The following is a 26582-nucleotide window of genomic DNA, read 5'->3' on the forward strand; positions in this document are numbered from 1 at the left end:
GTTATTTAAGTGGAAAGATATGAAGAGGTTGAGCTTGTTCAGGGAAAAAACGTGAAGGCAGTGCACTGCTAACCCTGTGTGTGTGTGTGCGTGTAGGTGTGTGAGTGTGTGTGTCAGATGGGAATCTTGATGATTTAGGTCATTTTCTTGCGGAGCAGTAGCTGATAAGTGTGTTGCTGCCAGGCACTATCTTTGTCACCATGTCTCTCTCTCTCCTTACCCCTCTCTTTGTCTCCCTCTCTCTTTGCCCCCTCTCTCTTTCTGTCTCCTTTATCTGCCGTGTGTCATTGTGTTTGTAAGGGTGGGTGTCTACTGTAAGAACAGTGCTTCAAACCTCTGAAACAGCACCGTCCGGCACCCTGCACATCACAAGTACAGTCAGTCTGTTGGCTGTGCTCAGGTATTTATCCACTGAATAATCAAATAAATAAATTACCGCAAATTAGAGGTCTAATTCGGCTCTATTTTGGGACTTGGCAGACTAAATTGCACACCATGTACTTGTCGTGACCTCGAGCCTTTTACTGTAAAAGGCTGAAGAGTGGAAATCAATGAAATTATTGAATGCATCCTCTTGTTAGGTAAACCTTTTATAGAAGCATGTGGCAAATGTGAAATTACCAATACTCCTTTTTATGAAAACATGACGAACAAATTAATCATAAATATTTAATTTGTTATGAACGATAAATTTGACGTGACTGAACACATTCACGCTGTGTATTCACATGACGTTGGCAGGTAGCATGTGTGCAGGGGTATAAGGGATATACACTGTGTAGGCTGCTTCCTTTATAAAAGAAAGGTCATTGATCAAGGTTAGCGTTCGTCTCTCTTTCTACGTGTGTGTGTGTGTGTGTGTGTGTGTGTGTGTGTGTGTGGATTAGCAGTGTTATCGCTAAGCATTAGGGGTGCAACAGCCCTTCCAAACACTTACCGACACTTTTGTGTGCCATTGTGGCTGACACACATGCATTCACACACACACACCGAAACGCACACATTCATCCATACGTGTACAGTGAGAGCTCTCCTATGCTCCTCTCTCTCACACTCAGACCGATAGAGACCTGGGCAAGGTGCTGTATCAAATGAAATTGCGCAGAAGTATAATAATAAAAAAAAAAAAGTGTTTAAAAAAACAAAATAACCCCCCAACGGATTAAAAACACATTTTATTAAGCAGATGGTGAAAGAGGATTTCCACTCTAGTAAATATGACAGGGCTTTCAAATGTGACACGAGACGGAGGCAGAGAGTGAGGGGAGGGGAGGAAGAGGGAAACAGACAAGGAAGGAATGGGAACAGAGAGTGCAATACTGCAAAAGAGAGGAGAGACAGAAAGGGAGAGATAGAGAGAGAGAGGGTGAAGTAATGTTGGATCTGAGAAAATGAGGGGAAAAGTGGAATAAAGGAGAGAAAGAAATGTAGCAGAGGAGAGGAGAGGAGACATAAGCGAGCAGAGCGTCAAAGCTGCATTCTTTAAGCAGATCAGATTTGGGGAAATTGGGCTGTCACTACAGGATTGTGATGATTTACACCTATCCATCACAGGAGGAGAGGGGGAGAAGCAGAGCCCGAGTATGTACAATAATGCACGGCATCTGTAAAAATGGAGGAAATCCATCCTAAGAGGGCTGAGTTCACAGCTTACTTTTCAATTCAGGCTACAATACTCCGTATATAACACATTTAAAAACACAAAGAAAAAACTTAACATTTGGGAATTACTGATAAAAGTGCAGCTCGTTACTTTACTGTACGATGACATCATGTATCAGTCAGGTACTGTGGGTCAAAAGAACAAAGTGAATGTCGTGAATGATGTCTTGAAATACTAAATTTCCTCCCACATTACACAAATGTATTAAAAAACAAGCTGAATTGATCTGTATTGTCACCAGCTGCTGTTGACACTCGTCCCCTCTGCCTCGTCGCCTGATCTTCCCTCTCCTTCCTCCTGCCCTCCTTCCTCCCCCCTCTCCCTCCCCTCACTGCTGGCTGATGCACCTTACAGCCTCGCTCCTGGACCATCTGTTAGGGAATCTAATTCACATCCAGTCATAATCAGGTTTGCTGGAGTGCCCACTGTCTCTCCCTCTCTGTCTGTCTCTGTCTCTTTCTCGCCTACCTGCTTCTTCCTGTCTATTTTACATTCTGGTTTTGACTGTCTGTCTTTCTTTCCATTGTCAACAGTGTCGACATCAGCCTGTCTTAATTCAATTAAGTGTATTTGGACATTACATTTTCCTCTTTATTTTCCTCTCTTTGCACTTCCTTCAGTTAAAAAAAATGGCACCAGTGCATGAACTTGTGACAATGATATACCAAATGTATCTCATCTTGCCATTGTGTGAATCGTTAAAAGAATTTGGTTATATTATAGTTTAACCCACTGACACGAACTGTTCACGTTAGCTTTGCGTTCACATGGTTTTAATTTCTTCTTTCCTAAAAAGTCACAATCGCAAATTACATGAATTTAAATACCCCGTCAGCATTTAATGGCAAAATTGAATTATAAGCATCAACTTGACATTGCATGGAAAATAAGGAGGTGTATCGACACAGCATCTCCACTGTACATATTTGAGAGTGTGTGTGTGTGTGTGTGTGTTTATCCATGACTGAGAATAAGGCGAGTTAAGGTGAGGGGGGTGGAAGTTAATGAGAGGTGAGTGTCTGAAACCCTCTCTCTCTCTCTCTCTCTCTCTTTTTCTCTTTCGCTCTCTCTCCCTGCTCCAGCAGTAATCCTCTTCTATAAATCTGCAATCCAATCAGCGTTGTCCACACTTACACACACACACACACACACACACACACACACACAGAGCTGTTGGGAGGCCCATCTGTGTGTTAAGGCAATCTGCTTTATCATTATGATTACATTGGGCTCAGTTTACAGCAATGTGTGAGTGTGTGTGTGTGTGTTTCAAGCGCACCCTGGCTGCCCGACATTAATCACATTCCCATGGTTTGATGGCCTAAATAAAAAGAGGAATAATATTGTTGCTGTCCAATGAAAACTGCAGATCTCCAAAAACAAATTAGGAATTTCTTCAGAACTGAAAAAAAAAAAATAAATAAAAAGTTTTAATTTGAGCAAAAGCTCCAGAAAAAAAGCTTTTTATATTATTTCTTATGTAAAACAATTCAACTTTTTGTTGGATTTTACAAGAGAATGCCATTTTCAATGGTAAAAATTGAAAATTAAAATATGGTTATTAAAAAATATTAGCTTAGCTGCATTTTTAAATATCTTAATATTTTTGTCCGTAAGTACATAAATACTGTCAAAAGAGAGAGACGACTGGTTGCTCTGTATATACAAATATATATATATTTATATATATATATATTTATATATATATATATATATATATATATATATATATATTTTTTTTTTTTTTTTTTTCTGGGTTCTGTTAATTGTTTTTTCATTATTGTCTCTTTGTTTCACCTGTCATGCCATTATATAGGTCATGTGACGGCCTTTGTTTGGTTCCTGCCACTATACAGGTGGGGCCATACCTGTGTTGTATGTTTTGAAAGCCCTGAAGCCTTGGTTGTTTTTCTAGATTTTTTTCGGAGCATCTGGATTGCCTTCCTGTCGATTACATTAATACTGATGTTGGGAGTTTTTTCCTTTGAGTGCGTGCATGTGTGTGACAGAGTGTTTATGTTTATTATGTGACCAAATCCAATCAACACAGTCGGAGGTCAGATATCCTGGAGGGGATGTTCATGTGATCTTAAACTCTGTGTGTGTGTGTGTGTGTGTGTGTGTGTGTGTGTGTGTGTGTGTGTGTGTGTGTATGTGTGTGCACATTTGTGTGAGACGGTGAGTTGAGATGAGGTGACTAGTATTTACCTTCATCTTTATCATTTAGTGCCTGATTATCTATTTTGTTTTAATGCCCTTTTTAGTAGTTTTTTAAAAGTATGGGCCCTTTTTTATTGATTATGACATGTTGTCATGTCGCAGTAGGAAAAGATCTGGTGTAAATAAATTAAATCGGTGATGTCTGAATTCCATTTAGCTGGTTTGGTTTCAGGTTCCTGGTACACTGCATACTGTTTCTCTGTCACCTGAATGGGACAGAGCCATTCAGGGTTTCACCTGAACCACATAAATTCTTAAATTGAGTGATGTCGTGTCACATCTGAGGTCAGGTCTAATTTTGGCAGTTGAATTCACTATTACAATACCAACTGTAGTTTGTTTTAACTTGGTCCAAAAACCAGTGCAGCTCAAATCATGTTCCCCAATGTGGAGTGGAGTGTGTGTGTGTTTGTGTGTGCAAATGGAACTGTGTGACTTCAAGCCATGGCGTGACTCCCTAGCCCCTGGCAAACCTTTACACCTCTCATCACCAGACTTCACTGTTTGCCAACATACACACACACACTCACATTGTGCTAGTAACACTCCTCTTGGTGATTGGTTGAGAGACTGCGTGAGAATGGCTTGCCAGACCTCTAATTGGCTTGACCCAGACTAACCCTGAAATCCTATTGGACTAAGACTCCCCAGTCTATTGTGCACACACACACACACACACACACACACACAAACACACGTAAAATCACAGGGTTCTGCAAAAGCCTAACAATGCACAAATCAATAGTGTTCTAATGGGCTACAATAACACAACAACAATAACAACACAATATGATAGTAATGTTCATTAAGGTGATCATGTGACATCATGCAGCATAATGTTGTTTGGTCACAAACAAACAGAGTGACTGTCTAAACACACCAAATAGTTCCAAATTCATCAGCACAGATCGATAGAGAAAGTTTTTGGAAGGCTTATTTGAGCTCCACTGGCATCTAATATTGTCATATCATTGGCAGTGCTCGGTCACGACGTTCTCAGGAGAGAAAATATATAATAAAATACAAACATATAGCTGTAAGCTCAACTGTCACATACTCATTTGCATATAATGTGCAATAAGCCGGCATCATGCTCATTATGTACAAAACACACTTACAATTACAGTTTTGCAATCTGGGCATGTGGCTGTGTCTCTTATCCGGAGAAACTGACTGATTAAAAGACAGACAGAGGAAGTGGCAGAGAGGGAGAACGAATACGAAGAGAGACAAAGTCTGTCTGTGTTTCATGCGTCACACACTTCCTGTGTTTTAACATGAAACAAGCAGCATATTTACAGTTTATGTTCTAAAAATGGACCACAGCAGCCCTCAGTTTCACCTGCCTCAGTCAACACAAACCCAGAACTGGTTTCCGCTGGAGAGCTTTAAAGTAAAATTTCACTTTGGTTAAAGCGTTTCATGCTTTACTGCACATGCAGATGGCATGGGGGATTACTGTAATGGTAACAGTGACTGTCCTTCAACCGAATGATATGATTTAAAGCCTCTGTGCTGCGACGCATTTGCACTACTGAAGTGTCCTTGAGCCAGAAGTTGAATCCCACTTTCTTGTGATATTCCATATATACTGTAAAATATGGCAAAACAAAGAAAGTGCTGCAGGTAAAGAAAAAACACATGCAGCAGTATCAGTGCATTATTTTAAAAATAAAATACTTGCCTTTGGACACTCAGGGAAACATGTTGGAAAGAAATGGTAGCGAACGCATCTCGCATACACACACGCACACACACAAGGAACTATTATAATAAGGCAACAAAAAAGAAGCCCTTTCTCCTCACTTTGTTTCCCATGTGTTTTTGAAATCTTTTTAGTCTTATCAAATGTTTTTCAAAAAGTGAATCAAACATAGAGGGGAGCCTTAAATTTTAGACTGGGCCACTTCATGGACAACCCCATCTCCACACCAGAAATAACTGATTAGGGTTTGTAATAATGTGGAAACTCAGCGGTCACTCTTGGAACTCGTGGTCGGGGATTTTTAAAACTGAATACATAAATTAATTTTTAAAAAATCTAATAAAATACAGACTGCTGAACCTGCTTTGCTCCTGGCTTTACCTTTAAGGAGATAAATCTGCTTATTACATAAAGTAATTTTGCCTTTTGCATGTGGTGACACAAAAGCAAAGCAGCATATTTCAAATACTGTTCTCATAAAAACTACAGCCTGCTGTCATGGAATAAGGAAAAATAGATAAATATCTGACGTAAATGAATAAAATAAAATAAATTGATGAAAATTAGGAGGAGGCAAATGTAAAACCCCCTTTTAGAGAAATTGTGGAGAGGAGCTAGCTCTCTTAGCACTATGCCTCTCTCCTCTCTCTCTCTCTCTCTCTCTCTCTCTGTCTCACACACACACACACGAGCCACTAAAAACTGTCTTTTGATGTCTCAAAGTGCTTGCCTTTTCTTTCTCTTTCATCTGCGGTTTATAGAGGTCAAGTGTGGCTTTTGTGTAAAAACTGAACCTAACTGATTCATAGATTGTTCTCCTTTTACGTTTGTCGCTCTTTCCCTTTCTTTCCGTGCGTCTTCAGTCCACTCATCGTTTTGTCTTACCTGGGGTTGTAGAGGGCATGTGCGTCTCTCATGTGGTTGGCCTCTAGTGGATCGTAGCTCTGGTGCATCCTCCAGGCGCCAGCACCGCATTTACTATAGGTTGACTTGGAGTTATCGTCACTGCTGCTGTTCACCAATGGCCCCTTCGATAAGTTCATTCTGTAGGCGGGAACAAAGTGAGAGAAGGAGGGGTGAAAATACAGCTAGTGCAGCAGGAAAAAAGATGAGATGAGAAAAAGCAGCTGAGACATGGCCTCTCTAATATAACTTTGCAGTGTTTAAATTCCTAGCAAAATATTTTACTATCGACTTAAAGATACAAAATCTGATGAAAAACACTATAAAATTATTAAAATGTAAACAGGAAATGTTAAAATAATGCAAATCATGTAATGCAACTTGAATAAACATAGAGAATTTTCTTTACAACAGGTATGGACAGCAACATGAATAGAAAATGCAGAAAAAAAGCTCATAGACAGGAAAACAAAACAAAAAAGTTGAGTAAATGCAGTGTGAAGCAAATGGACTGGGGACAATGTCATGTGTTACAACTGCAGTAATGCACACAACACACACACATTCAAACATACACTATCTGCTAGTCTGTGTGTCTGCAGAAGATTTATCAAACAGCTATGGGAGATGAAAAAAGTTTTACGAGTATGCAACTACTTAGCACAGGCAGGACAGAGACGGGTAGTAATGTAGATGGTCATGTTCGAAGACGAATGACGCACGGGCTGACACGCTGAGAGCACCAAGAGGCAGACAAACAGACAGCTGTCAGCCAGACAGACAGATGCACAGACGAAGGGTTGTGACTTTAAACCTGTACATGAGACTTTTGTCTTGGAACGTGTTAACAAATTTCTGTCAGATCCGTCTGTGCGCACATCGGCGGACGGGTCCGGCTGCTAACTGAAGCACACCCCGGCTGCGTCCAATGTCAGAGGAGTTTTACCAGTTTTAGCCTTGCGAAAAGGCTTTCAGTCTGAGGGAGCATAAAAGTAAAAAGCACCGGAGGAGGGACCGCTATCCGTCAATCAAACCCAGCACTGTCGTCAGGGGAGGAGCTGTCGCCGGGGTGATAAGGTCACCGTGGGCAACAGAATCAAAATCATCCACTGCAAAAAATAAATAAATTAAACAACACGCAGTGCCAGGAAAGAGGGACAGTGCTTATAGCTGACGTCAAAGAGGAGGAGAGAGGGCAGAGTTGATAATAAAATTGGCTGGGTGGCCTACATTTAAACATAACTATCAGGGGAGAGTGGAGCGGGGCTGCTGGGAAGAAAAGCACTTTATTACAGGTGGAAAAAAATATAGAAAATACAAAGACCAATTCAGAGTGGAGAACAGATGTCAAAACACAGCTGGTAATAAAGTGATCCTTCTAAAATAATGCATAAGAGGTGCCTGCTGGCGATGCCTGAGGCATCCCTGTGCTTTGCATTTTGAGCATTTGTATCTTTTTTTGCAAAATAATTATGCTAGCTCATTCAAAAATGGGCCTAAAAAGAGGACCTTTATTATTTCTATTTAATTTTGAAACTTTTTACTGAAAAATGTCTAGAAGTTAAAACTTATATTGGTTTACGATATACGAACTATTCTTTTCAAGGCAAATACGTCAAATCAAAACACGCCCGCAGCTCTTTAAGCAAAGCAAGGCGCTAAATAGATATTACACAAAATAAACTTGTTTATTTTCAGTTACTGTTGTTTTAGTTTTGCTGGATTTGTCCTGTCATTACCACCCTCCTGCTTGTGTGTGTTGTCTCTGGCGTTGTGTATCAGTAAACAGAGCAGGATGTCGCTATGTGTCACAAACTGATAGACACATGTTTACCACACAAACACACACCAGACATTTGTGTGTACATGTGTGTGTGCCGTCCCGCTGCGGGTTGCTGTTTAGGTGAGGGCCATGTAGGCAGACAGGTAGACAGACCAATCACTCGTCTGACAGCCACCTCTCCCTCCATGCAGAGCTGGGTCGGCTCAGCGAGAGGTGGAGGGGCCAGGGTGTGTAATATGTAGGTTTTAGTTCCACTCTGGTGAATAGGAGGAATCGATATCTCGCTGCTGCTGCTGCTGCTTCAGACACTTATTGGCTTTGGTTGCGGTGTCACAATGCTATATAGACAGGCAACACTTAATACTTCTTTTTTTATTGGGGGAGTGTCCCGGTGTCACACTGGACTAAGGTACACCCAGTACCGTGTATACATGGTGCTGTTAGTTTGAACCCCTCTCCCTGCCCTTTCCAGTCGCATACAAGCTGTTAGGTGAATTGTGCAACCTTCCACCGGCCAACATTACAAAGTAAATGTGAAGTAGAGATTAATAAAGGGACGGAAAAAAGGGAGGGATTCATTTAACCCTGGAAGTGTGAAGTAACTTACTTATTTAGCTTTACATCCTCATTACCACCAACACTGGAATGTAGTTTTAGAAAGAGCATCTGAGTTTACCATTACCATTTCTGGGATAAATCATGATTACAATGTTTTAGCAAAACAGCAAATCTCCTCCAGTCTGCCACTTGCATTAACCCACACACTAAAACTGTGAGGGATTACAAAGTGAGGTTCTGTTGTATTACATTATACCTTATGGCAAGGTAATCGGATATTTTTTCATGTCTTTATTCATCTCAGAAGATTACATTTGGGCTAAAAGGCGTCTTCAGCAGACAATGATTTAAATCAGACGCCAACAGCGCTTTGTTATTCTATTCATTGCGGGGAAATCTATTGGTACGGTACTAAATATAAAATAGAGAATAAAAAGGAAGAGTATTAACCTATGTGATTCTACCTGACCTATTTCACGCTCCTGTCACTACATGTAAGCGGCACCAGCACACACACACACACACACACACACGCTCATATTGTGGATGTGAAGTGTGTGTGTGTAAAAGTAGGGAGATCGTGGGTGTCTTTCTGATGCTCAGTGACTCGCTCATGTGTTGCTGGCCCATCTGTGAACAGAATGACCATGACACAGTATGTGTGCGTGTGCGACGTATGCGTGTGTGCGTACGTGGGTGTGTGTGCGCCTGTGTGTGTGTGACATGGTGATGCAGTGATTGATGAGACAGTTGCCATTCTTGCTAATGCAAAACGCACCTATCCCTGAAGAGAGCAAATGCCACAACACACACACACACACACACACACACACACACACACACACACTGGGGCTGCAACTGCCCAACCTAATTACCCCTCTAGTCAGGGCAGTGTGATGTCTTCCAGTCACATATACCATAAATATCCACATAAACATAGTTTAATAAACAAACGCAGTTGCACAGGTGATATACACATGTGTGGACACTGATATATGCCCGAACAAAAAACTAAAATGACAAATTTATTTGCAGGATAACGCAAAAGAACACGGAAATTCAAACCATGAATACACACTTTCACCTACAATAATATCAAATAACAAAAAACAAAAAGCAAAGTGAAATAGAAAAATATATGAAAACCAAACTGTCTTTTATTCTGTTCACTTTCTTGCATCTTGACAACAAAACTGTGGCTCTCTTATTCGCTACTTGGCTCCAGGTGGTTGAAAGTGTTGAGATTTGACTGCACACATTATACCGTGATGACTCCTGATGATATTGTCAAATAAGAGATAAAAATGTAAATCTAATATCTGCATGTGTGATATAATAATGACAAATTTGTCTCATAAATAGTCTTACAAGGACATGTATTTGTGTGTGTGTGTGTGTGTGTGTGTGTGTGTCAGCGTGACATTAAAATCATCATTAGATAATCACCAATACTGAATGCATAAACATGTTCATATACAAATGTGTGTGACTATTCTTCTCTGCGCGGGTCTGCACGTGCGTCGGGGCAGGTGGGGTTCGGAGCTGCAGCCCTTTGTGTGTCTGAGTGGATGTGGATGTGTGTGCGCGTTAGCGTTAGCGACGGGAGCTGTTAGCGGGGCAGGCGGCAGATGGGCTGTCGGCCTTAATAGGGACTGAGCGGGTGCAGAAAGGTGACAGCTCCACAAGGGAGGGGTGTGTGGGGAGGGAGAGGAGGAGAGTGTGTGTGTGTGTGTGTGTGTGTGGGGGGGGGGTGAATGGTGGAGGAAGATGGGGATAAAGGGGAAATGAATTATCTGCGGGGGTCAGGAAAAGTGCGTATCAGCTGCGTAGAGGAACGCACCTACTGAGGAAGAGAAGTGCCACGAAACACCTGAAAAGGTTTGAAAACAGTTAAAGAAGCTATGCGCATTTCCGCACTTTTAAATATATAAAATGTTTGTTCTGTTTCATCATGTCGGATATGTTCTTTAGTTTGTTTACAGTAAAGGCCAAATGTGGCGCACCTATCTGAAACCAGTATATTTCTAAAAATGGAAGACTTCTGTAAATTATTAAATTCAACTTGCATTAACGTATGAAATTGAAATGCGCTGCTAGTTTTGACAATCTCACAAGAACAAATCAAGTCATTTAAGTCCGCACATGTGCAGACACAGAGTCCAAACACACAACAAAGCACACATGGGCCATACCCATAGACGTATTTTCCTTTTACGGTCACATACAGACGCCGTGTTGCACATGTGCAAAACAATGCATCTGGACATGTGACTGACGTTAATCGCTATGACAATTTGAGGGGCAAAGAAACAGGAACGCTGTCTGGCTGTTCGTTCTATTATGTCGAAACAAATCTGCAGAGTCTGTTTGTATCCTAAAAAGATTTGTAAGGGAACGTTTCTTTTCCTAAAACAAACAACCACGGAATATGAATGATACAATAAACTTTTATTTATACACTTCTTATTGTGCATTACACAAACAGGCTCACAGTATGTCTTAATTTATTTTATATTGAGTGAGTAAGTTTCGCTCACACACTACTTTATAACGTCAGACAAGAAAGAAAAAAACAAAATCGTTTACCGAGGTTGAGAAAAATTCAGTCTTGCAATCACTACTACGATAAAATATGTATTGCAGTTTAAAGTTTACATGTCCTTTTGACTGTTTCCATCTTATGTTGATAAACTAGTGTTGAAAAAAATAAAGTTCAGGGGCTATAAGTTGTCACAGAGCAACTAGAGGAAAATCTAAAACCCTTTTTTTTAAGAATTCTTCTTCTTTTCCTTTATCACAAAACTCATACACTCTTCAGTCTATGCTGAAGGCCTCTCATGTGTTACAGAATCACAATTCTCCGATTTAGAATAGATGTGCTTTGTTAAGCGCCAGGATGTCTGAATATACAGTAAATTTAGTTAGGATTTATAACTAGAGTTGGCTTTATTTGTTATGTGCACTTGATAAAGTTTGTAAATTACACCAAACGATTGCCAAGTGTACGGACAAGACACAAAAAAGATGAAAAAAAAAAATAAAGGAAGAGAGAGGCAGACTAAAAAAATACTAAAGAGAGAGGTGGGGTGGTGGGCTGGCTTGTCATTCTCTCCCCATCAGGCACACACATGAAGCATGATGGGAGGATGAGAGGAGGAATATTTCACTGTCAGTCGGAAGGCGGCATGGTCATTCATTTCTCTCCCTCTCCCTCCACGAGTCTCTATCATGTCCCTTTCTACTGTATCTTTCCCCTTTTGTGTTTTTGAACCCCCCTTACACACACTGTCGAAACAATGACAATTTAATCATACTATACACGGCCTGGGCATGTAGAGGGGGAGAACTATCCAAGCAGCCAATCTATAGGGCTGTCCCCACGGACACACAGGAAGAGAGCCAGGAACAGCAAGACAGAAAAAAAGTGCAAAAAAACAGACAAGACGTTTGAACCTGCATCATTCTCTCGATCCTCTTTAACTTATGCACGCACACACACACACACACACACACACACACACACACACACACAGCACCTCTCCATCTAAATCTGTTCTATTGTGGCCCAGTCTCCACTGTCTCCTCCCATTAGGAGTGAGAGGCAGCATTAGAGGCCCTGAGCACGACACGATGGGCGCGTGCACACACACACACACACACACACACACACACGGATGCGTATACATACGCCGGTCTCCTGTTCTGAAGCGCAGCTCAATAATTTACTCAGTGAACAGCTGAAATCACATTTTAGTAACTCCTTCTCTAAAACTAATAATTCCACAGCAGTGATGGTAAGAACCCTACATAAGACATTAAATATGAAAAGTTAATAACCCCTAATATCAAAACAGACAGATCTGTAAAAACACAAGCTAAAATTTCACTAAAGAGGGAAAATACCACATACTTTGGACACTAAAAGCTCAAATCTGCTCAGTGGCAAAGACTGAATGAGACAGAAAAAGTCAGTACGCAGCATTAAGACGAGTAATTCTCAGTCAAAGCATAAATAATTTGATAGATTGTGATAAGAGTAAAAATAAATGAATGCACATTTTGATGTATGGATGACGGAACTAAAGGAATGAGCGGATGAGCGGTGTGAGGAGAGAGGGAAGGATAAGAGATGAGAAGAAATGAGCAGCGTTGCTCCTCACTATATATCACTCCCTCTCTTCTTTCAATCAGCGCTTTGGCATTCAATCACACACACACATACACACACACACGTTTAGCTTCACGGCCAGTGTGGTGTAATGGCTAATTGCAGTAAGTGTGTGTGTGTGTCACAGCTGGTACAGTCTCTCTTACTGCTCTTTCAACACATAAAGGCCAGCACTGACCCATGACAGACTCTCTCTCACACACACATACACACACACACACATGCATAGGGGGGAGAGAGAGAAGTGATGGACTGAGCATAAATCAGAGACTTTCACATCATCAAGGCTTTACCAATGTGTGTGATGGTGTGTCTTCAACATCTACATGAATGTGTAATTGCATTTTTGCCACAGTTTGGTTACTTTTCAGCTACAAATGCACAAAAAATATGTGTGTGAGGGTGTGTTTCTGTGCACGTGTGTGCATGCATGTGTGCGTTCATGCGTACACGTGTGTCCAGCGGACCCCTAAGTGCTGGTGTCAGACAAAAGCAACCCCCCTCCCACCCCAACCACCCTCCTTCCCTCCTCTCACTCGGTCTGTCCCTCTCATTGCATCTCTCTCTCTTTACGGGGCTGAATTACCACTGGAATGCCCGGGACCCTTCACATGAGAGAGAGGCGGCCGTATGCATGAGTGTGTGTGTGTGCGTGTGGGGGTTTCTGCTGTGTTAGTGCGTGTGCACGTGTGTGTAGGCTGAGACAATGCTAAAACTGACAGACAACGAGTGCCGTAGGGACAGACGGACAGGCAAACAGACACACAAAAAGAAGAACAACACCTCCTCATACAGGCCACCAATAGGTCACACACACACTTACACATACAAACACACAATCACGCAGGCATGCACGAACCCATGCATGACAACAAACAGATGCAAATGCACACACACACACGCTCACACACTCAAACACACACACAGCCAACAAATCAGTGCGGCACATATTGACATGCTTTGACAGATGAATTAAGTAAATGATTTTATAAGGAGATTAAAAGGATTTTAATTTACGCAATCTCTCTTTGGTCCCCCCCGTCCCTCCCTCCAGTCAGCTTTACCTCTCTCCCTCTTTCTCTCTCTTCCTCCCTACTGCTTTCTCTCCCTCATGGCCTGAGAAGAGGAGTGCACAAGAGACTGACTAAAAGAAAGAATACAACACATTAACACATTTTCTTAATTTTCTTAGACGTTTTCTTTTTACTCTCATTAATTCTATGCTGATCTTTTCTTTACCACAATTTTAAACAGCTGCAGAGGCATATGATCATTACCTTTTTTTAACACTATGACATCAGTACAAAGCAGTGCTATTTCAGTTTGAGTTAAACAGCAGTTGCTGATATTTTGAACTAACAGAGTACACGCAGAACGGTCGGCCTTTAAGTTTGAGGAATTTCATATTTGCCCGTTAATTTATCTAAATTACGCTATGTCACCAGGATAAACAGAAAAACCCCTAAATATTATTATACCTTTAAGGTCATGGTATAGCTCCAAAAATTAAACAATGCTTTCACTGCTGTCTTGACTCTACAAGATGAAACACTCTTGCAGGGTGGAAATTGCGCGTCATCGTTTTTACCCGATTAATCATTAAATCTGTACAAAAGGCAAAAATAATTCCCTAGAACTAAATGATTTTGCTTACATTTTTTCTGGCATGTATGAATTTAGTGTGATGAATTTAAATTTCTTGTCAAGGGCACACCTTGGCAGCATGCAGTTTCAAACGTGCACCAAACTGTTTTATTCAGCCGTCTTTTGACTGAACAGAAATTTAAATTTAGATTTACTCACAATCACAAATAATTTATTTGTATGACTTTTCCGTGTACTTAAAAAAAAGGGAAAAAATCAGGATTGAAAATAACTGACCGAAATAATTTGTGCTGCTATCTCTCACACTGCAAGCCTTTGACTGAACGATCAGCACGGCCGCTGTGCAGTTCCCACCACCCGTCTCCTTCACACCCACTGACAAAAACCACCAAATTCACTAAAGTCACTGCAGGAAATATATCTTAATGATATGCAAATGGTATGTATATGGTGGCATGAGGGGAATGCAATTATGTTAACAGCTTAAGCGGTACTTGTTGTTATTATTATTATCGGTATGATCATTATCCCTAATATTTTAATTAGTGCAGGAAAGCAGAGCCTGAGAGCAAAGGAGAGGATGCCTGAGCAGAGGAAAGAGAACGGTGGATGGATGAAGGAGCGGACAGACGGACAGTTGCATGAATGGATCTAGAGGATTTCTAAAATATGTGAGTGCGGTTCCAGCTTACGTGCACTTGAGGAAAACACACACAGGTAAAGCAGCACATTCCACTGCTGATTGTCTGACAGTGTGTTTTTCCATCTGTGTGTTTGCTCTCATGCTTTGCAGCTCTTCAACAAAACCTGGTCAAAAGTGGTCACTTTTATTACTGTCTAATTCAGAATCAAAAACAAGAGTTAAATGTTTCTAACCTGAATTGCTGTTGGTTCTTAAATACAGTGTGCAGGGTTGAGTCCAGTCAAAAATGTTCTGAATCCAGACTTTGCTCTGGAAATCCAGTCATTTGATTCACAAGAAGAAATGCTCAATATGAAAGGCTGCTCTAAAGACTCACCAAAACTCACCAAAAGCCTGATTTACGACATTGCATTTCTCTTCCAAAAATAATGATTAAAAAATGTTAAGGTGTTGGTTTTAAAATTATTATTAATGTTTCAATAAATGTAAAATTGTGCAAAAGGAATCGCTCTTTAGGCATTCGCAAATTATCTGTAACAAATTCAATCATAACTGAAACAAACTATCAAAAATCAGTTTCTTTAAATGATAACAGACAAGTTAAAGTGGTGTTATTTCAACAGCTGCCGTCTTTACTTAAAAATGTTCCTCTCTATTCCACACACTGTGTAGGTGAGAGTCTGCATGTAACACACACATATACACAGAGATACAAAGGTAAGACGGCTTCAAAGTACACCAAAAAAAATGTCATGTTTTCTTTAAAAATGTCAATAATGTGTTTGAGAAAACACATCAGAAAATCATCCTGCATCAGCTCCTGCTTTGACTTTGTCCTTTCAGTTTCCTATCTCCGACTTTCTACTGTGAGGACACTTTAACTGAGGCTGTGATTCACTGTAACTCATTTTGATTTATTTACTATAAAGCCAAGACCGCTTAGAACAAAAATACACTCAACATGTTGTATTTATTTCTATATATATTCACATAAAATCCTGGGATTAATTAACAGCAATGCAGATCTGACAGTATGAGTGCCATTAGTGAATTCATACCTACATGCAGAGAGAGTGCAGTCCATCTGCTGGATTACACTCTTCACTTTAGAAAAATCCATGTTTAACATTGTACTGTTTGAAAAGGGGTAACATGTATATTTACTACAGTTTAATCTAAGACTTTGTTTGTCCTTTTGTGCATTTTCATTAAACGCACCTTTCACGGTACGCGCACAATAACACACACACACACACACACACCGCTGTCCGTTCCGCCAATCAGTTAATCTGCATTTTGAACAGCGTCTTCAACATTCACCTAAAAGAGCAAAGCGCTGGCTAAAGGAGCAGCTCAGTGGCACTCGCTTGTGTGTGTGTGTGTGCGTGTGTGTGTGTAACTGTCTCTAATTCCTGTGCGGGGCCACACGCTGAGCTGCCTGTCTGAAATTCTACCTCCTCTGGCATTTAAGAGCACAGCTCTCCCCCTTTCCTCCTCCCTCCTCTCTTATGGGCCCTTGTCCTCCCGTCTCTCCACGTTATTCCTGTAACCTCAATGCCCTGTTACCTCTCTGATTCTCTGCTTGGACGAACACACACATAAAAAACACAAGCACACAAGCATAAACACGTGCACAGGGGTACACACAAGTAGACCAACTCTGACTGAGGTGCTGATTTGTCCTGAGAAGAATTTGACTAAAAGTAAAACAATGTCTTAAAAAGAGAGAAAGTGAAGGACAAACTGTATCTCTATGTTATCAATGAGTGTGTGTGTGAGTGTGTGTGCATGTGTGTGTGTGCGTGCAGGTGTGTCAGTGTGTGTGTATGTCTCGCTCTCAGGTGGAGGGACAGAAATTCCGCTCTTCTACCCACTGAGTAAGAGCTGCTGTCCGGATACTGCAGCCACACATAAACACAAACACAAACACACTCACACACTCACACAGACAGTGAACGCGTGCTACCTGACAGCAGAAACAACCTTGACATGGTGCCGGCCACCTCCGCTGCATACCAGCACACTAACACACAAACACTCACACACACACACACACTCACACACAATGACAGACAATGAAGATGACAAGTTGAAGGATGGAGAGCAGGATAAGATTAAAAGGTAAAATTTACCTACTCTTGTTCAGAGTGCATTAAAAAACACTCGGATAACGGGTGTCCTACCGACTCCATCGGCGATACCGGGTCATTGTCATGTCAACCTCCTCCAGGGAAAAAACAAGAAAATTTAAAAAAATAAAAAAATCAAAGTTTTTATATCTCTCCTCTCTCTCCTCCTCTTCTTTCTCCAGTGTCCCTCTCTCTCGGTCCTTCCTTCCGCTTGGAGGGAGCAATACAATTACCAGGCTCTGCGCTGCCTGCACTGATCAGCTCTGCGTGTGTGAGTGTAGATGTGAGGAAGCGTGTGTGTGTGTGTGCGCGCGGTGTGTGTATGTGAGAGCCAGGGAGAGGGGGCTATAGGTACACACACAGCCAGCCAGCCAGGCAGTTGGGACGGAAAGCTGTGCTGCTGTCCTAATCAACGACTTAAAGCCCCGATAGCAGCTCATGAATATTAAGCAGCGCTTTGCATATGCAGTCCCTCAGGCCCCGCTTCTGCTGTGATTGGTGGACGCTTGGCCAATGGCTGCGGCGAGAGGCGGAGTAAGGGGTGGAGACAAGGAGGGAGAGCAAGGGAGAGAGGGAGAAGAGCAGGTGGAGAGGGAGGGATCAGACAAAGAGCGATAGAAGCGAAGAGAGAGGGAGGGAGGAAGGAAAGGAGGGAGCGGAGAGGAGAGGAGAAAGAGACAGGTGAGGGAAAGATTTAAAGCAAGACATCCCGCTTTCTTTCTTTCTTTCATTCTTTGTCTCTTTATCAGCCAACCTTTCTGTTTCTGCCTCTCACATCAAGTCTTCCTCTAAAGTCTTTCTCCACTGGCCTCTGTTTGTCTCATCATGCACCTGCCACGTTAAGGAAAGAAAAGGGGGATAAAAACATTATTTCTTTTTTTGAACAAAGTTTAAGAAATACACATCTGTCAAGCAAAGGCTAAACATTTGAGTTATATCATGTTTCATAGCATATTTCACGTAGAAATCACAGATGTGTGTTAACTCAGCCGTAAAACACAAAATTGACCGAATCAAATCGAGAGAATTGCAAGATCAAAGGAAAAAGTGTAAGCTTGACCCTAAACCCTAAATAATGTGTCACACACACACACACACACACACACGGTACAGCCGAGCCCATCACAGCTCAGCAGTAAAATACGGGATTATGGCAATTCCGAGGCCCTTGTCCTTTGTTGTGGAATGATTTGGGAATGATTGGGACGAGGTTTCCCCCGGTGCTCGCTGTTTTGTTGAGCTCCCCGCCGTCGTGTCACCTGCAGGTTGTGCGTTACCAGTATTTCCGATATTTCTAACAACTTGGAATGCGGGGTATTGTCAGTGCGAGAAGGATTCTCCAGGAGAATTATCTCACCGCTCCGCAGTCTCCGAGAGAGGAGGAGACAGAGGAACGAGAAAAGAGAGCGTGAGGAGAGACGGAAGGGTCTCTTCTCGAAAAAGGGGGAAAATGGGAAACCCACAGGGAGACTCAGATCGGCTTCGCCTCTTTCATTCTTTCTTTCTTTCTTTCCAAAATGTCCATTTTTTCAACCTGACTTTTCCAATGCTCAGAGACCCCTCCACACAGGATGGAGGGGGGAGAGAGAAGTGTGGAGGAGAGAGGGAGACAGAAAGAAATCAGAGGGGTGGAAAGGGGGGATGCAAAGATGAAAGAGAGTGGTTGTGATTAGCAGCTTTGGAAGAGAACAGATAATAAAACATTTCCTGAAACCAATCTCTGCTTTGATGTACGTGTGTGTGTGTGTGTGTGTGTGTGTGTGTGTGTGTGTGTGTACAACAGTAACTACAACCTCTTCCCTCTTTCTTGCTTTCTCTTTCCCTCACACACACATCCACAAACAAGTCAAATGTTTCACACCTCTATATTACTTCGCTAAAATACCCCTTGTTCTCTAATGACGCAACAACGCAAAATGAGGATATTCATATTGGTGTTGTATGCTGATAAAGCATCCATGTGGAGCTACATGGAGAAGTCAAAAGGCTCTTTCCTCCAATGTCAGGTTCCACACATGTCCGTGAGTGTGGTTATTACCTAATGGTTTTGACCCAGAGAGTGTGCAGCACTGAAATACACCGATAACATAGACAGACATGTATCGATGACAACATAACCAGGGCTAATAACTTTACTGCACATTTAAGTTGCTGTATTAATTCAAACCAGCTGTGATACTAGAACTTGTTTTAGCGTGTGCATCATAAGAGGATGATGACTTGCTTTTTAGGGTCTTTGCAGCAGTTTACAAATATGCACAATACAGGAAATACTTTTTAGGAGCGATGCAGGCGACAAAGACAGGGGCTTATGTGACATTTGCAAGCACACAAAACACACACTCACTGACGAGCTCTACTTGGGCATACGTACATTTGTCATTTGCACAGAGGTGCATGTATTCAAACACATGTATAGACAGATGCTATGAGGTTCATGTCCACAAGCGCGCGCACACACACAGACTTATGATGTATCCAGGGGCTTATAAGCATCGACAAAGATGAGTGTGAATCAATGCTGCCGTCACTACTGGGCAAACAAATCCTTTACCAAAACCTCTGTCTCTAACACACACACACACACACACCCACACACACACAGATAGAAACACAAACATCTGCAATCTCTATATCTGTGTAGAAAGATGCATAGATTTAATGCTCAACATAATATGTATTGAAAAATAGTGAATCTGCTTGTGGGATATTAATTATGAAATACACAAAAACGATCACATAAAAAATTGTTAAACAATGACAGGAGTTTCAGCAGAGATGCAAATCCAAATTCACACATTTCGGCGACTGCACTACAAACAAAAATATCTAAAAAAAAATGCGATGAACTGATCGTGTACATGAAGGTGCATGTCTTTGTTGCAGTTTACTTTAGAAAATATTCAATAACACTTTTCTTAGTAGAATTTTGTAATTTATGAATGTATGCAGTCTGCTAGAAAATGATTTTTAGGACACTGACCAGGACACCAGTTTAAGTACAAGCAGCAGTGTGTTTGATAAAACAAAGGCATTAAAGTGAAATCTAAGGATCAGGTTTCACTCTGCATACGTGTGGTGAGAGATGCTTTAAAAAGCTTTTCTCTGTTATGTAAATGGGGAGGCATTGTTATGGAGACACTAGAGTCCGAGACTGTGCTCTTTAAAACTTGTCAACACATATGTTCCACATATGTTCCTGAGGCGTCTGAATTTTCTATTTGAAATCGATACTGTCCTAAAATCTCAGCTATTTTATTCGAAGCCTCAAACAACCTTAGCTCCATCTCTCCTTCTGCCTCCTCTTTTTCCTCTCTGACCCCCATCGCCACCCACCCCACCCCCGTGACTATTGATTGGTTCTCAGTCAGTGTGCATGTTGACAGTGACCCCTTTAGGCCACTGCTCTGTCTCGCTGGACAAACCTGAGTGCCACGCAAACCTCTTAAAGACAAAGCTATTACAGTAAAAGCCAGGGAAATACCCTGTGTGTTCGTGTGTGTGTGTACTCGTGTGTGCCGGCTACCTTGCAATCAGGTTCCCATGATTTGTACAACTGTGGATAAAATGTCAACCCAGTCAAAATGCAGAATACAATCATAATTATTACGTTATACGTGCATGTGAACAGGCTTGTTTGCACCGTCTTCCCACTCAATTACTATTTGAAGGCTGTCGTACACCACTGATCTCTCACTCTTGTCTATTGTCTGTGATTATGTGTGTGTGTGTGTGTGTGTGTGTGTGTGTCTGTTTTGACCCTGTGGTGGCAGACTGTTGACATCTGTGGAAGAATTATCCATTGCAACTCTCACTGACATCAATCACAGCACTCGATAGGCCACAGCAAGTTCATTCAGGGCAGTGTGTGCACGTTTATGTGTGTGTGCATGTGTGTGTCTGTTCTGGTCAAAACAGTCTTTAACAAATTCAGGAGGCGGTCACTTAAGCAGCTGACCTCAGGCCACCCATTGACATGAATGCCAGTTACACACACACACACACATCACTTGACCGAGGCCACAACTGTAAACAAAGCTCCTGGACTGACTAATATGATGCTGAAAATTAAATTGCACCTGGTGTTTTTTCTTCCTGACATTTAATGATAATTAGGTTACAATAAATCATTTCAACAAAGTAAAGCTGAAAGAAAACTAAAAAGGAGCCATTTGGAAATGTAACAAAACACATAATGCTGAACTTGGCTTTTGGAAAGGGAAAGAGAGCTGCCAACGCAGGAGGGAAAGACAGAGAGGGGGAGGGATTATAGTTCACTACTAGCCAACAGAGGGAGCTATGGACTCTGGTCACTTTACAGCCAACTGCAGCACACAGACACATAGTTGTGTGTGTGCAGGAGTGTGTGTTTTTACATAGCGTGTAAGATTAAATCATCATAAATTTAAAAAATCATACTAATAAAAAAAATCACATATAGTATCCAATAACATCATAAAAACTAAAATCTTCTCACATACTCACACTTACACATCCACCTACCCACCCACCTACACACCTACACACACACACACACACACACACACACACACAGTTACATTGCCAGCAGGAACGGAAGAGATGGAGCTAAGTTATCTGATAGCTCTGTCAGCAGGTACAGCAGAACACAGTGTGGAAACGGCCAATTTTACCACAGACCCCCCACCCGGCCCTCCAACCAGCTCCCCACTGAACCCAGAAAGACAAAAAGAAGGTAAAAAGGGAAACAGTGTGTGTGTGTGTGTGTGTGTGTGTGTGTGTGTGTGTGTGGGAGAGAGAGCAGGACATAGCAAGAATCTCAAAGCAGGGAGGAGAAAGTGAGATAGAGACCTGAAGAGGCATCTCTGTCACCAAACTGTCCAATTGGGGTAATAGCAGTGAGAGGCTTTACAGTCACAAGCTGTTATTAGGTAAACACTACACTTTAGCTGCACTTCATTTCAGGCTGTGTGTGACTTAGCCAGAGAGTGTGTATGTCTATGTTTTAGAGTATGTCACATTGCAACATTAGGACTTGGAGCTGTTAATAATTAACTTTTTAACCGTTAACCAATAATAAGAATTTCGACCAATTAATACTATCAGTTAAACAGCTAAAAAAAATTTTTTTAAATATAATATACTGGTGCTATGGGGGTAGATAATGAGATAGCAGAGTGTGCTGCTGCCCAGGCTGGAGTCGTATGCCGCCGCCAGGTCAACACCATGATGTTGCTCCTGGGAGACAAGCACCCCTCAACAAGCTTATGACCCTGAGGCAGAGGTGGACACTTATATGAGAGCGGCCAGTTCAACTTCTGCCCAGTTAGCACGGGATAACACAGCCACAGTGGCTAACATAAGCACCAAGCAGTTTAACAGTCCTAACAGACTCGCACCAACAACGAAAGGGCTTGACTCCATTGTTGTATTAGTAAATCCATTGGGTAACACTGGCTGTGTGATGCTAACAGTTAGCCCAGTCACCGTGTGTGCGTGTATACAGGACTCTCAACATCCCCAACGGAGAGCTTACACCTGCGTAGCAGTAGTGTCACAGAAAGAGAGACAGACAGAGCGCAATAGGGGCAAGGAGGCGCTAAGTGAAGCAATACTCTAAGCAATACTCTATTTCACCCATTTTAAATGTTAAAAACAAACAAGCAAACAATTCTAAATTTCCAAATTTAGAATTAGATTTCTAAATTATAATCTCACCTTAGCGAGCTAAGTTAGCTTCCCATTAGAATCTGACCAGGCTTTCTTAAGGTGAACTGTTATGGCTCATTTACACTTACACTTACATTTACACTCAAGTACTCTTTATGTACAAAACTACATACGTCTGTTTCAAATGTTGTAAATGTCACTGCCCTCATTCTCCCATGCAACCTTTATACTGGCATAAATACAGCCAATAGATGGCACTAGAGGGCACAGTCAACAGGTTTAACAACAACAAATGAGGCGACAGTGGAGGATGTTGTAATAATTCAACTTCAAATGGAAGCAGGGTTGTAGACGGCTGTGGTCTGTGCTGTCATTTTATATATCCGACATGTGGACGGAGAATTCTTTTCACTATATCATTGATCCGCTCTGTTCTGCCATTATTTATATTCCTTTGTCTCCCCTTACGGTTGTATCTCCCTTGAACTACAATTTACTGCCCACACAAACTCCAGGGGTACTACTCCATTTTGGCCGTATCCGTAAGCTTTAAGAAAACATGCACAAATATGGACAAAATGAACACAGAGTACAGAGAAAAGGCTCCATCCATCTCCGTACCTAAGGGTAGATCAGCTATTCTTATTTTAGTAACATTCTCCTAAACAGATAATGAAGAAATGTCTCACTGCTGTGTCTCTCCTGAGTTAGGAAGACAGTTGTTGTTGTTCCAAACCCAAAATTCATTTTACTGTTTTTAGTACTGTAACTGTTATTTAGTGTTAAATTACTGTAGCTGGGTTAGATATTATTTAGTAGGTGAATTTGTTGATATTGTTTTATGTTTATTCATATTTATATATCTAAGTATATTGTAAACTGTTAAGAGTTAGGCCTGATGTTCAATTTCAAGTTTAAATTTGCCTTTGTGATTAAAAAATGTTGTCCTTTAATACCTCAGGGATTTTTTTAAATAAGTATTGGCACCATTTAGTTTTAAAAGTATTATTTTAGCCAAAAAAAACAACCCTTGGGTGAAGAGTTTGCCTTGCTTTCCACTCACTTGTGGACATTTGGTCCTCACAAAGATGAGAATACATACATTCACACATCGTGCCACATTGTAAGTCAGGCACACATTGCACACCTGAAGGCACTGTATACTGTATAATGTCCATAAAACCATAGCTAGCTTACATTATGCATATACTCAGTTAACACATGCTCACACACTAAGTGGCTAAGTAGCAGCTGAATTGAGGTTTGGTGGTGTTTTATCTTCCACAATCACAGAGAGTGACAGACTCCGAGGCTGCATTGCAGAACATATTTATAGATGGTCTGGTGAGATTATCAACATTTTGAAGGCTTACAACAACACACCTACATAATACAGATGCCACATGCTGGTACAATAAAGAGGAGTGGTCACACTGGAAAACATTTTGAGATATCATGGCTTTAATTGCTATACCTACCTACTTAAATCTGTGCATGTGTTTCTGTGGGTGTGTGCAAGTGTGTTCGTGTGTGTCCACCCAGGAACCTCGAGGGAGGGAGGGGGCAGTGATGGTGATCCAGGCCAAGGAGAGAACACCAGCTGCTGGGAAAAGCTGCTGGGTTTAGGGGGCTTTCTGGAGCCTGTCACCAAAACTCTGTCTGGGTAACCTTTGCAGGAGGGTACATGGAAGTTACACACACACACACACACACACACACACACACACACACACTTGCATAGCAAACCAAAGCTTATGCAATCACACATCAACAATCAAATCTCATTTCACGACGCACTGCATACAGTGCAGTGTGACAGATCCATGTTGCGGTGTGTGTGTGCAGTTTTATAAAAAGGCAGATGCAGTTAAAGAAATGAATGTAAACACTATTTAACTGCATAGACAAGTGATCTGACACACACTTGCACACGTGCACTCAGATGCTTATAGTCTTAGGGGATGTATGTTGTGATTTCTTTAGAACAGAGTGCCGTGTGACAGCCCAGTTATTCCATACAAAGGTCAGGCAGGATTCACAGCTCCGAAGACACAGAGGTGTGTGCGACACCCAGAGATACAGACAGACACTATACAGAGAGGGCGGAAGAGAGAGATGTGTGTATAATAAGGTGACAAAAAGAGGGTGAGGAAGAGTCATATGGAGAAGGTGACCTTGGCGTTTATAGAAAGGAATCATTAACTTCCTCTAAACTATCACATCGTTTCACTATTTGACTGTTACATAGAAATGTATTTAGACTTACAGAAAAGCACCGGTACATACTGTACATACACCATATTTTCTGTGTCCTTCAGAAATTATGTTACAGGTAAATGTGGTATGTGGTACAACTCACATCAAATTTAATTAATTACAAAGAGGACAGAAGATTTATTTCACAAAAAAAATATACACTCACACATACACTAGGTCAGTTGGGGGCCATTGCAAAAGAGGGGGTTATTGGGATCCTATGCCTAAGAAGTTGCCTCTTGCTGCGGGACTGGGTCAGTTGCGGTCACCATCCTGTCAGTGGTCAGATTGAAGGTTGGCTGGACCGCACCTCATCAAAGAGTGAAAGGAGTGACCTCATCAAGCAGGGACAGGGAAAAGGGGAGGGCTTTGGGCTGGACTGGGGTGTAACCTCATCAAACGTGGACAGACAGGGCAGACATGATAGATGTCAACAGTAGAGATGTGTGTTAGTATGAATGTGTGTGTGTGTGTGTGTGTGCGTGTGTGTGTGTGTTTGTGCGCACATGATTTCCATTCAGTCAATATTCATTTTCTCTGCTGCAGCCAAATACTGTGAGCACACAGAAACACATGTGTATCCTCCCAGTCCAAGTGAGACTCCAGCTTCCATTCTACACTCAAAGTGTCTCCGTCTGCCTGATGCACAAAAAGATCAGAACCAACATCTTTCTTTCTGTCTGTGAAACAGGCCAACAATCAACTGTGTTTATCCATCTACCTGTTTTTGAGCAAGACTGTCTTCCCTTAAAGAACGACACCTTTGGTCATTTGTAGGGGTATAACTATACATCCATTAGGGTCAATCCATCATTTCAATAATCAGCTATCCTGTTCATCATTGCAAAGTAACAACATTGATCCACATTACCATCTTTTAGATACAACTTTATTTTGAAACACGTCTGTGTCACCATCAAAAAGTGCAGATATGGCATGCAGCCAAGAAAAAGACAATGAGGATATGTGCTCCTCCCTCTGGAATAAATCAGTAGTGTGGAGATATTTTGGATTTTGGAGAAATGACGAGTCGACAGACAAAGAACATGCCACATGCAAACAATGCTGTAATTAGTACTCAAGAAACACAACGAACCTGGTCGGGCATCTCACTCTGCTAACATGTTGGTCTTGCTACAGCAATATTGCTCTCTGTTTTACCAATGTAAGACTGAAATACAACTTACATCTAGACTTAAGTTCAACCTTGTGGTTTTGTCGGGAGATGCATCGACTTAAACCAACGGCAAGTAAGAAAAAGCATAATACAGTTAATTTACAAATACATGTAATTTGTTGA

General features: G+C 41.5%; 1 protein-coding gene across 6 annotated transcripts in view; it reads right to left on the reverse strand.

The window, feature by feature from the left end:
* esrrga (estrogen-related receptor gamma a) overlaps positions 1–26582 on the reverse strand; it is a 186719-nt gene that overhangs the window by 68548 nt on the left and 91589 nt on the right. Inside the window, exons 1-2 of one of the 6 annotated variants that reach the window (XM_033624343.2) lie at positions 17385–17808; positions 6474–6632 (exon numbers count right to left, since the gene is read on the reverse strand). In XM_033624343.2, coding sequence (XP_033480234.1) covers positions 6474–6632; positions 17385–17440 — 215 coding nt within the window. In that variant the 5' untranslated portion in view covers positions 17441–17808. Of the gene's footprint in view, positions 1–6473; positions 6633–17380; positions 17809–26582 lie in introns of those variants that run through there. The other 5 variants (XM_033624351.2, XM_033624325.2, XM_033624360.2 and 2 more) reach the window with 5 other exon arrangements.

The sequence above is a fragment of the Epinephelus lanceolatus genome, chromosome 2, assembly GCF_041903045.1.
Source record: "Epinephelus lanceolatus isolate andai-2023 chromosome 2, ASM4190304v1, whole genome shotgun sequence".
Lineage (NCBI taxonomy): Eukaryota > Metazoa > Chordata > Actinopteri > Perciformes > Serranidae > Epinephelus > Epinephelus lanceolatus.